Genomic DNA, 12,497 nt, shown 5'->3' with positions numbered 1-12,497 from the left:
ATAAACATGGGTCTGTTCTCATCACGTTTGTGAATATTTCTCCCGAGTTTTTAACTTTAGGATGTTTTTCTTCTTTTGTCTTTTTTGTCAGAGCAAAGAAGACGTTCTCTTTGTAGTCTTGAATAAAGAGGAAGGGTCTGGCCTGGGATTTAGCGTTGCTGGAGGAGTAGACCTGGAACAGAAATCAATCATCGTAAGTGGTGACTGCATCTTTTCTCATAAGTGGGTTGCAAAGCCAGCTGGAAATCAGATCAAGTGCTCATTTATCAGCCATAAAGCCCTGTTGTGAACGGCTGCTTGCATCATTTCTGAGTACCATCTGCTAATGCGATCAGAGAGGGAAATGGGCCCGGGTGCCAAATAAACCCTGATGCACACAAGGTTGCCAAAGAGGAACGCCAGGGGTAGCCTTAAACCACACATCTGAATGATCAGGGCCCCTGGTATCGGCTCCCACTGATATTTTTTTTATGATTCCAGCAGAATCGTAAAATTGTAAGAGTTGGGGAAGGGACCCCAGCGGTCATCTAGTCCAACCCCCCTGCAATTCAGGAATCTCAACACAGAATCATAGAGCTGGAAGGAACCAAGTGATTCCCTGTTTTGGGGCACCAATGCACCATGAGAAAACGCCTTCTAGTGTGCCGCGAGAAATAATCCATTAAATAGCCCCACAACGATGGGGAGGGTTATTCCTGTTATGGCTTGCTTGTGATCTTCCCAGAGACATCTTGCCTGCCGCCGTTGGAGACACAATGCTAGGCTAGATTTACCTTTAGTCCGAGTCAGCACTGCTGGCAAGTTTTTAAAAACATCATTGCTTGTTTCGGAGATGTCTGCATATACTTGTACTAGGAATTCTATGCAGTAAGCTGGACTGCCAGCCTTGACTAAGTAGATTGTTAGCTACATATTTAGCTATTAATTTGGGAGATTTTAAACAGTGGGGACTGAGAATTAATTGTATATTTGTTTAGCAAGTTTGAGCTCAATGTAGGAGGTGAAAAAGAACATGCCAAGGTTGGCTTTTCTTACTAAAGAGTATTAGATTCAGTTTATTAAATTCACACTTCCTCCCAATAGCTCCAAACGGCACCTCTGCTGAAGCCCTGTCCGTATTTATTTGGGTTCAAGTCATTCTATCAAATCAATCAGTTGCTGTGTTAAACAACTTACAGTTCTTTTACTTGGCTGATGACCTTCACCGCAATGTTATCTTCTTGAAGGTCCACCGGGTTTTCTCAAAGGGGGTGGCATCCCAGGAAGGAATCATCCGCCGAGGGGACCACATTCTTTCCATCAACGGCATCTGTCTTGCGGGTTCTGTGCACGGGGATGTACTCAACGCTCTTCACCAAGCCAGGCTCCACAAATACGCCGTTGTCGTCATCAAGAAGGAGAGAGGCGGAGAAAAGCTGTCTCCTGCCGGGTCTGAAACCTCAACGCCTGGCAGGAAATCCTTAGTAACTGCAACAGCGGGAAGAGCAACAGGTACACTCTTGGTTCAATGCAGAGTTCACCAATGCCAACTGCTGGCCTCTTCGCTTACCTCAGGCATAGGCAAACTCGGCCCTCCAGATGTTTTGAGACTACAATTCCCATCATCTCTGACCACTGGTCCTGTTAGCTAGGGATGATGGGAGTTGTAGTCCCAAAACATCTGGAGGGCTGAGTTTACCTATGCCTGGCTTACCTCTTAGGGATCACCCATACTTCCTTTTATAATAATAATTATAATAATGTTATTATTTGTAACCTATCCAACTGACTGGGTCGCCCCAACCACTCTGGGCAGCTTCCGGCATATACAAAAACATAATGAAGCATTATTATTATTTTTTAAAAGCCTTCTCTATACAGGGCTGCCCTCAGATGTCTGCTAAATGTTCTGTGGTTACTTATCTCCATGGCTTGGGGGGTCAGATAGCTCCATACCCCCCCCCAACATTTCTTTGATGAAAATAGGGACACCTAAGGAAAAGCGGGGACGCGGGTGGCGCTGTGGGTTAAACCACAGAGCCTAGGACTTGCCTATCAGAAGGTCGGCGGTTCGAATCCCTGCAACGGGGTGAGCTCCCGTTGCTCGGTCCCTGCTCCTGCCAACCTAGCAGTTCGAAAGCACGTCAAAGTGCAAGTAGATAAATAGGTACTGCTCCAGCGGGAAGGTAAACGGCGTTTCCGTGTGCTGCTCTGGTTCACCAGAAGCGGCTTAGTCATGCTGGCCACATGACCTGGAAGCTGTACGCTGGCTCCCTCGGCCAATAAAGTAAAATGAGTGCCGCAACCCCAGAGTCAGCCACAACTGGACCTAATGATCAGGGGTCCCTTTACCTTTTGAGGAAAAGCGGGACATTCTGGGATCAAATCAGAAACCAGGATGACTTCTGTAAATCTGGGACTGTTTCTGGAAAATGGGGACACTTGGAGGGTCTGTCATTGGCTGTCTGCCTGACAAGCAAGCAGCTAGTAGTAATAAAAAATACTCCAGGTTTTCGGGGGAGGAAGACCTATGGTGGGCGATAAGGGGCGTCTACACAAGGGCCCTCCAAAACCTGGAGCCAGTTGCACAGTAACTGGATTAATTCACACCAAAGAAGAACCAGTGGGTTTGCGGGTGGGCATTTATGAACTTGGATTGAGCAAGTGAAAAACTTGAGTTTTAATTTGGACTCTTTGGAACCCAAACCGCATTTTAAGATGTTCTCACAGTCGGGTCGATAGGTGCTTAGGAGTTCCAGGCCTCGTCAAACCAACGTGGAGCTGAACTGGTCGGTTTCCACTTTGACCAACTGGAAATCAGATCAGGCCTCTCAGATGCCGGTTTGCAAATAATGTAGTGAATATGAGCATTTTGGAGCCTCGCTCCCAGAGACAAAAGTATTTGGATTTACACACATTCTTGCAATCCAAGATCAAACCATTCCAGCAAAATAGCTGGAGCTCCATGCCAATTGCCAGAAAGAATCCCAACGTTGCGTCCAGCAGTTTCACAATTCCAAGGAATGGAAATAACACAGGGTATGAGAGACTGTGAATGATCTTTTATGCCTCCCAAGGGGCTGGGAAATAAGGAGACTTGCGCTGCTTTGTTAAAGACTACCTCATGCATTCCCTTTTGGCATGACCTCCCTGTCCTGGTGGCAACCCAAAACTTGGACATTAGAACAAAGCAGAGTTAATGTTCTTTACATGTTTCCCTCCACCCCAAAGGTACAAATGGAGAGCTGGGCGAAGCCATTTGTGTCGAACTTCTGAAGACTTCTGCTGGCTTGGGATTCAGCCTGGATGGGGGGAAAGCTTCAATCTCAGGAGACAGACCTTTGCTCATCAAGAGGATTTTTAAAGGTACTTGGAAAACCGCTTTCCAAAGTTTCTGTTTTCTTTTCTGTAGGCATAGTCTTGCCTCTCTTTTTAGAGGGGAGTAACAATACCTTCCGCAATCAGCTGCGTACGGTTGCTCTGAGGCTCTGCTTTTGTTTCCAGACAGACACGTGACACGTGACACAAACTGACACGTGCAGCAATCCCATACAAACTTACTTGGGAGTAAATCTCACTGAAGTCAAATGTAGAGTAGGCATGCATGATTTCTTCGTCAATCAGATAATAATAATAATAATAATAATAATAATAATAATAAAAATTTATTTATACCCCGCCCTTCCCGGTTCAGAAAACCGGGCTCAGGGCGGCTAACAACAAATTTAAAACACTTAATTGTGATACAACAAAAAACAGCATAAAATACAGTATAAAAGCGTGAATAACAATAAATTCAAAGTTCAATTTAGGGGAAAATCCATCCAAAAAACATTAGATGATCACCAGGGCTAGCTGGCTAAATTAGTCCTATTTGGGCCAGTGAGAAGGCCAGGGGAGAATTAGCTGTGGGATCCCAGAGCGGGTAATCTTCATAAAAAGGGGAGGAGGAGGGAAGAAAGGGGAATAAAAGATCAGGCTAAATTCAGATTGAAAGCCAGGCGGAATAGCTCTGTCTTACAGGCCCTCCGGAAGGAGGTTAAATCCTGCAGGGCCCTGGTCTCATGGGACAGAGCATGCCACCAGGTCGGAGCCATCACTGAGAAGGCCCGGGCGGAGGATAATCTGACTAGCTTAGGGCCCATAAATAGGAGGGCCCTAAGCCACAAAACAGTGGAACAGACTCCCTCGGGATGTTGTGGACTCTCTTTCCTTGGAGGTTTGTGAGCAGACGTAGGATGGCCATCTGTCATGGATGCTTTAGTTGAGATTCCTGCATTATAGGGCATTGAATTACTTTGCCCTCAGGGTCCCTTCCAACTCTACAATTCTATGATTCTGTGAAATTAAGTGATATAACATAATCCATGGAAATCAGCAGCTGAGTCAGAGAAAGGCGGTGTAAACAAATGAGGTGTGGAATTACCCGTACTACCTGCAAAAAAAACAGTGGGCAGTTGTACCCTCAACCAGTGCTTTGCAGCAATCCTCACCACCCTAGTAGAAATATAAATGAAAGCAAAGCACCGCCATCTGCTGCAGCTGCCAGTAAACTTTCCTGGGGGTGGGAGACACCAGGGTGGCATGGGGGCCAAGAGAACTGGTCTCTTTAAACCTGTTTCTACATTTTCTTCCTTGGAGAAGCGCGTGATGGCTGGCAGGGAGGAGGAGTGAGGTGGGTGCAAGCCATTTCAGGTTTGACTCACCTCAAAGCAGAGCTGCACCAAACTAAAAGCAGGTTGATATGTTCAAGCAGGGACAGGCTGGAATTTTTGGTCCTCCTTCCCTTTCAGTTGGGACGTGGGTGGCACTGTGGGTTAAAGCACAGAGCCTAGGACTTGCCGATTAGAAGGTTGGCAGTTCGAATCCCCGCGACGGGGTGAGCTCCCATTGCTTGGTCCCTGCTCCTGCCAACCTAGCAGTTCGAAAGCATGTCAAAGTGCAAGTAGATAAATAGGTACCGCTCCGGCGGGAAGGTAAACGGCGTTTCTGTGTGCCGCTCTGGTTCACCAGAAGTGGCTTAGTCATGCTGGCCACATGACCCGGAAACTGTACTTTGTTGGCCAACAAAGCGAGATGAGCGCCGCAACCCCAGAGTCGGCCACGACTGGACCTAATGGTCAGGGGTCCCTTTACCTTTACCTTTTTACCCTTTCAGTTACTCACCCCATCCTGGCTGGGCTTCTTTGCTGTCCTCAGGATATTTTTTGTTCATCTCCAGCTTGAAAGTTGTTTCCCTTTTCCCTGCCTGGCCTTAGGCAAGTCCCTGTCCTCAAGCTTTGGAAACTGAGGATAAAAGAGGCTAGCCTTGAAAGTTTCCTGTGGTTGCGGACTGCAGCACACTTTGCAACTTTAGAAGTGTTTTAGGAATGATGGCCAGAAACTGAAGTCCAATATAGTCTCAGGAACCAGAGTGAACTTCTGCTATTGGGCAAATTGGAATGGAATTTTACTGCAGAGCTGAGTCTTGGAAATCAAAATTGAATTGTGTTTGACTGTGAGGTTCTTCTGCGCTTCGGCTCTTTGGTCCTAACTTTCATTTCTTTCCCCCAACAGGTGGCGCTGCAGAACAAGCAGGAAAACTGGAAGCCGGCGATGAAATCCTGGCCATTGGTGGGAAATCCTTACTTGGACTCATGCATTACGATGCTTGGAACATCATTAAATCTGTCCCAGAGGGACCTGTCCAGTTGCTTATCAGAAAGCATCAGCCTCCAGTATGATGGGCATTGAAACTTGTTAACCTAAACTTACCTTTGTGGCACACCCTTCCAGGTTGTGTGCGATGGAACCATTACAAACGCATTGCAAGTGCTGAGCCTTGTTGATTCAGTGGCGTTGTTCTGTGTCAGACTGCTAAAATCAGCCAAGGAACATCAAGATACGTGAGCCAGGAACGTATCCCAGCGAATGCACCAGTGTTTTATAAATGGCATCATTTCCTCCACCACCACTAACCCCAGTATTATTATTATTGGCTGCATGGACTTCTGTTGATCTGAATCTCCTTCCTGTCTTCCTCAAGACCAGCTCCATCAGTCACCTGTTTGGAGTTGCACCGGAGCAAAGCTGTTGAAATCAGTCTTGGAATCTGTTTTCAACGCAAGCTCCGATCTGCCTGAGATTACATGAAGCGAAAAAGACTGCCACGGAGCACGTGCAGAGTGCAGCTGCCGCATTGCCTGGACAACCCCCAACCAAGCTCACACATCTGGGTGGACTATGGGTGGAAGTCAGGCTGCTTGACTGCGAAACAAACCTATCATTTTATCAATCAATTACTGCACTTTGGATTCACTACATAGATGGTGCAATAAACGGTACTTTGCATAGGTTGCATGGGAAAGCTTGGCAGAGCACAATTTGCAATATGATTTGTATCTGGTTTCTTCTTGCTACGGTTAAAGGATTCAAATGTCCCCTTTGGGTCCACCCAACTATTACTTGGAAAAATGGTTCTCAGTGCTCTAGGGAGACAGCCTGTGGCTCTCTGAGGAAATACCAGGATACGGTCTCAAGGCACATGAAGCTACTGTCATGCTGCAGCTAAGCAGGTCTGGGGACCGCTTGGGTGCATGACCACCTAGCAACAGCATCATCTTGGGTTCCATGTCTAAAGAAAGACATGGCATTCGTGTGTAAGGAAATAAGTGAAACACATAGTTTAGCTTCCAGATTCAGCTGCTGGCGTTTGCCAGTTCCAAGGATTTTGGGTGCCACAGTCTCTGGACAACTGTGCCTGGGACCCTGGGGAGTTGCTGCCAGTCCGAGCAAGCAGTGCTGGGGCTATATGGACCAACAATCTGATTTTGGTATGAGGAAGTTCCATATGTTCATACGGGAGCCGCAAGCCATGAAGGCATTTCAAGCTTAAGTGACAATCTCTGCCTCACTTTCCTTGCTAAGCTGCTGGAGTTTCACTCAGTGCTCAACGAACAACACACAACACGACTTTTATAACTGGTAAACTATTTATTGGGAAAGCGTACAGTACTTTAGCAAGTTTGGGTAATGTTTTAAAAAAGTCAAGATGGTGAATTGTGTGTCTGTCCTGGGTATTTTTACACTTAGCAAGCTAGGGGGTGGTATTCAACTAAGTTTTCCTCAAGAGTAGGCCCGCTGAAATGACTGGGCTTAATTTAGCTATGTTTATGTTAGTGGGCGTACTCTGACTAAAACTTAGTCAAATAGCACCCTAACAGATGAAACCTGCCCTGTTTTTTTTTACAACAGGGATTTTGTAGCTGTACCATGTTGTTTTGATTTCAGCTGACTTGTGGGTCAAGCGTTTGTCTATTATGTTTGAGACAATCTCCCTGTTCTTTTAAGTGGTGTTTCTTTGAGTGTTCCTCCTCAAAATGGCTTGAAGCAAGCATACAATTTTTTTTAAAAAAGATGCATTTATAGAGTTTTCAAAAACAACAACATAAAGACAAACAATGAACAAAAGCAAAGAACAACTGGGTTAAAACCAGAACTGCAAGTGTGGTGTGGTTTTTTTTCCACCATAGAAGTGAGAATTCTTGGGGGGGGGGTGGTTCTGAATACTTATATGAATGCATTCAGCTCTTAGGATTAAGCCACTATAACTCAATTCACACTGGAGAAAGCCACAGAAAGCAATATGTCTAGGGAGAAAATGTTCCAGGCAATTGGTAGTTTTCTAGAAGAACACACCATAAATTGTATTCTTTCAGTATTCAGAGTTTATGATCCTAGTTTTCAAACCTATTGGCATCTAATTAGATAGCTAGAAAGTAGATGGTCTGGTTTTCGGAAGAATTGGAACTCCCGCCATGGTAAATTTCCTCCTTATCAAGGATGGGGAAACTCAGCCCTATATGTGGCCCTCAGAGCCTCTCTCTGTCTGGCCCTTGGGAATTTCCTCACGCCACAACTCATCCCCAGCTACACTCCCCTACTGGCCCTAACTGGAATGTTTTTGCCTGTCTGAAAAAAATTGCATTAACAAGTACTTTCTGGGGTGAAGTCACCGGAAGGATAGGCCCCCAGAGTTTGGATAACCGGAAGGAAACAAAAGATGAGAAAACATTTGCATTATGGGTGTAAATTCACCTGTAAATTCTGAGTGACCGTATTTTCTGCTGCTTCCATTCTTAAGTGTTGGTTTTAAGTGGTTTTCTATACATCTATAAGCACAATTGCTGCATTTGTTGAAACAGATACTGGGAAGGCACTTAAATCTCGTTTCCCCAGTCGAGCAAGTGAGATCCACACGTGGAGGCAGACTTCTACATATATAGGAAATGTGGCTGTATCTGTCACTGCATCACAGTGCTCACCGGGGTTCATTGAACTGGATATGGGCACCCTATTCAGGTCCACCAGTTATTGGGGTTCCCCCTCCACCACCCATGAATTTTTATGACAGATGTATAGTTTGAAATTCCCTAAAAAACAAACACTCCTCAGAGCATCACATGCACTGATGCTGAATATTTAATCCATAGTCAAAGCACATGTCATTCTGACAGATAATTTTGATCAAATATGGGAGATTGAGATAGTCTTTAATGTATGGGTAGGCAAACTAAGGCCTGGGGGCTGGATCCGGCCCAATCGCCTTCTAAACCCAGCTCGCGGGCAGTCCGAGAATCAGTGTGTTTTTACATGAATAGAATGTGTCATTTTATTTAAAATGCATCTCTGGGTTATTTGTGGGGCATAGGAATTTGTTCTTTTTCTTTTAATATTGTCTGGCCCCCCACAAGGTCTGAGGGACAGTGGACTGGCCCCCTGCTGAAAATGTTTGCTGACCCCTGCTTTAATGTATAGATAGCAGGTGCGGTTGAAAAAGGTGTCAACATAATTTCCTTGAGAAATTAGTTTGGGGAAGCCTTTGCCCTGAAAGACGGCATATAAATAATACTGGAGATCAAATTTATTAAATAATGGTTTGCTCTTTAAATTGCTGTGTTAGCGTCAGGGATTGCCTTAAATTGCTGTGTCAATGTCAGGGGATATAGAGTCAAAATTCCAAAAGGAGACAATGCTTCATTCTTTCTTTTAAAAATACAAACATCTTCAGTATTTGTGATGGGAGAGAGAGAGTCTATCTCAGGCCATTCCAGCCTTACTCTGTGTGGTTTTATTTTATGTATTTATCTGAATACATACGTTTGCCAGAATGGCATCAGGCAGGCGATGCATTCGAGTCTTGCATGTTTTCTCCGTTACAACTCTTGAGGCGGAAAATAGACTTTGAGTAGAGCTTAATTTCATTCCCCTTGAAGCAAAATGAAACCAAGCCAGCCTCAGGGAGAGCTCTGTGCAAGTTGTAAATCTTACACACTGCTTGGTGAACATTGTTAGCATCCCTATATATATAGAAAGCATACCAGGGATCTGGTCCCTTATTATGGTCTGGCGTACATATGTGATGACTAGCAAAGAGGCAGCAAGTTGCATTAGCAAGGATGTTGTAGAAATATTGCAGATCTTCTTATTGCCTCTCTTCAGTCTCCTATGCCCTTCTGTCATCTTCCTGTCACTCCCAGGCCCCATTGAGTAACCCCAATCTCTTGACACCACTTTCTGCTCCAATCAGGTGCCTGCCTTCAATTTCCTTGACAATGTCTGCATGTGAAGCAGAGGAGATGCCAAAGAGATGGAACCTAGGAGATCTGGAGATACAGATTTTACACTATTGATATTTTCCAAACGGCTAAACCATTGCAATGGGCTTCTTCTCAGAATTGTCACTTGCCCCCACCTCAATCCTTAAGGTTTATTCAAACACCACCTCCATAATCGATATGCATTTAAATTAGGAAGGTGTTACATATGAGGTTTCACCAACAGGAATTTGATGTTCATCCAGAAATTGAGGCATAATATCTTGTAATTTTGGAAACGTTTCTTTGGGAGTATGAGTGATTTCAAGAGCATTATTCAGAAAATAGTCAAATAGTTTACATACCATCTTGCATTTCCTGTCTGTTATATAAAAGCCTACACTAAACAAGAGGATTACGTAATAAAATGCTGACTGCGATTTAAAAGTTATGATTAATTAAATTTCTATGCTGATCCATTAACTTGTTCTAGATATAAATGACTTGTTACTGTTGAGCTTTTAACTCGATGTCATAATAATACTTTTTGATGGATCGTAAAAATCTCTGGATGCCCCCCCAATTCAAGCAAGCTGAAATGAGTATTTCATTATTTCTCAGAAGCTGTGTGGAATACACATTCTTCATGTCATAAGAAACCTGCCTTCTGATGAACCAGTTTCGCAAGGAAAGAATTAATCAGATGCTACAAATCTTCATCTTTTAGAAAGATAACAAAATTGATTTGTGCAGTACATGAAAATAAAGGTGAAAGATGTAAGAAACCAAAATCACAGGCCTGGTCACACAAAGCAACAAATGAGATAGCAAACCTGTTTCTGGATTCTACCGCTTTAGACTGCAGCTGGGAAGGTCGTATGACTGATCGCTCTTCCATACAAAAATATTCCCTGCAGATAGAAATGTAGATGTCAAGCAAGAAGTGTGCTAGCCTAGTCATCTCCCTGACACCTTATTTTTCTACTTACAGAGGCTTTTGAGGCATTTGGCAGTGTGATTCCCCACCACCCATGATCTGAAATAGTCCCATCTAGACACAGGTTTATCACCTCATCTGTTTTCTGGGGGGGAAAGAGACCACAATTTTTATCTACATTTGTGTGGGGTGTTTGTGTGTGTGTTTTTTTTAAGTGTAACACACGATTGTATGATATTGTATATTGGCACCATTATTTATATAAATATATCATTCATGTTGCGAACATTTTTAAAATGCCTTGTTGTAATAAGAGAAGTGCAATAATAGGAAATAGAGTACATTTTCCAAAACTTGCTTTGCCCCCTTTATGTAAATCGGCATCTCAGCAAATCCTTCTCTTCCCCCTCACCCCATTTTTTTAGTGGTTTTTTGAAAATAAACATGACGCTTACTATTTCTGTAGGTATTTGTTCTTTATATGTGTTGAGATATGATTTAAAATGTGCTGTAAGTTTGTAATATGTTGTTTGCCTTATAGGCTGGAGAGATTGCGGGGTCACACCAAAGTACCTCACAGTACTCTGTGCGCCCAATCTTATTCTGATAAGTGGCAAGGAAATTTATTGTCTGAATTATCCTGTAGACATATGCTCATTCGTGTATCATTTCGACCGCTTATGGCAGAGGATATGCTCCTTTCGTGCTTTTACATCAGCTATTCCCAGCCCTGTTCAGATATCTTCAGCTACAGGCCCCACCAACTCTAGTCAGCGTGGCCAATGGTCAGGAATGATGGGAGATGTAGTCCAAAACATCAGGAGAGCCAGATTGAGAAATACTTCTTGGCATCGCCATATTTCCTTCACCAGCCAAGCCTGCAATCCAATTGTCTGAATTGCCTTTCGCAGTAGGGACCAAACCATATGGCATCACCTGGCCTTGGCTGGTGTGGGGACTTCTGGTGTAGGGCAGTGCTGAGTTCCCCCCCAAATGAGTCCACCACCATTTGGTCAATTTTGCCCCTTTCCCTTCCCTTGCCGTCTTCCTCTGAAGCCAAACTATACAGGTACCAAAAGAGAGAGGACAAGACAAGCAGAGACACCTTCTCCTTGCTTACTGTCACTGTTTTCTCACTGAGGTGAGGTAAACAGACAATGAATACATTCATTCATCAAAATAAACCATGGTTTAGTGTGACGTGCCTGAACCGCTACAGGCCTTGGGCTCGCATACTCCCCAACTTAGCCCCCTACACAGCCAAGACACCGAGATGGGAAGCTTCCACTTGTGGTTAACCACAATTCAGTTTGTCTGAGCTCCAGACTAACTATGGTTAGGTTCAACCCATGTTTCGTGGGAGGGGCCGTTATTGGTTTGTTTTTGTCTTATTTTGTATTCTCGTGTTGTGAAATAGAATGTTCACTCCCATGGCCATAAAGATGTTCCATGCAGTACCTGCATAAATTCCATTCATTTAGAAAGTGAGCACTGAAGGAGCAAAGGCTAGGTTCTCACTCTTAATGTCTTGCTGTTTTTCTTTCTGGTGGAGAATATGAAACACAGAATAATAATCCAGAACGATCAAAATACTCAAACACATAGAATGAGAAAATCTAGACCATTTAACATCCATTCAACACCCACCTAACCCACACATAATAGGAAATAAGAAAGATATTGGAGTAGTTATTACAATATGATGTTCATGCATTACTCCATCTGAACAACCTATATTAACATATTTATTCCCAAGGATTCTGGTAACCACAAAGGACTTGGGATAATGTGGATCAATTGCATGCTCATAGCTTGGGCTCATTTCTACTCAAAGGGGGGGTCTCTGTCTAAACTTACGAGCTTCAAAGATTTTGTACTATTTTTACAGGAAGAATGCAATCATCTGCAAATGGCTTAGAAGAGTACATCCAGCTGTGCAAATCTGGAGTGCAGATGTTGCTGTTTTTGGATTTGATACCGTTCAAAGGCATAGATATATTGGTGGA

General features: G+C 43.9%; 1 protein-coding gene across 5 annotated transcripts in view; it reads left to right on the top strand.

The window, feature by feature from the left end:
- PDZD2 (PDZ domain containing 2) overlaps positions 1 to 10,956 on the top strand; it is a 237,416-nt gene extending 226,460 nt beyond the window's left edge. For all 5 annotated transcript variants that reach the window (XM_080973358.1, XM_080973357.1, XM_080973359.1 and 2 more), the window contains 4 exons: positions 92 to 193; positions 1,227 to 1,491; positions 3,211 to 3,345; positions 5,536 to 10,956. In XM_080973358.1, the coding sequence (XP_080829484.1) occupies positions 92 to 193; positions 1,227 to 1,491; positions 3,211 to 3,345; positions 5,536 to 5,702 (669 nt within the window). In that variant the 3' untranslated portion in view covers positions 5,703 to 10,956. The remainder of the gene's footprint in view (positions 1 to 91; positions 194 to 1,226; positions 1,492 to 3,210; positions 3,346 to 5,535) is intronic.
- Positions 10,957 to 12,497: the final 1,541 nt, after the last annotated feature.

This window comes from Podarcis pityusensis (assembly GCF_964106645.2).
Source record: "Podarcis pityusensis genome assembly, chromosome: 11".
Lineage (NCBI taxonomy): Eukaryota > Metazoa > Chordata > Lepidosauria > Squamata > Lacertidae > Podarcis > Podarcis pityusensis.
The sequence above is the reverse complement of the archived record's forward strand: the minus strand, read 5'-3'. Positions and strand labels throughout refer to the sequence as shown.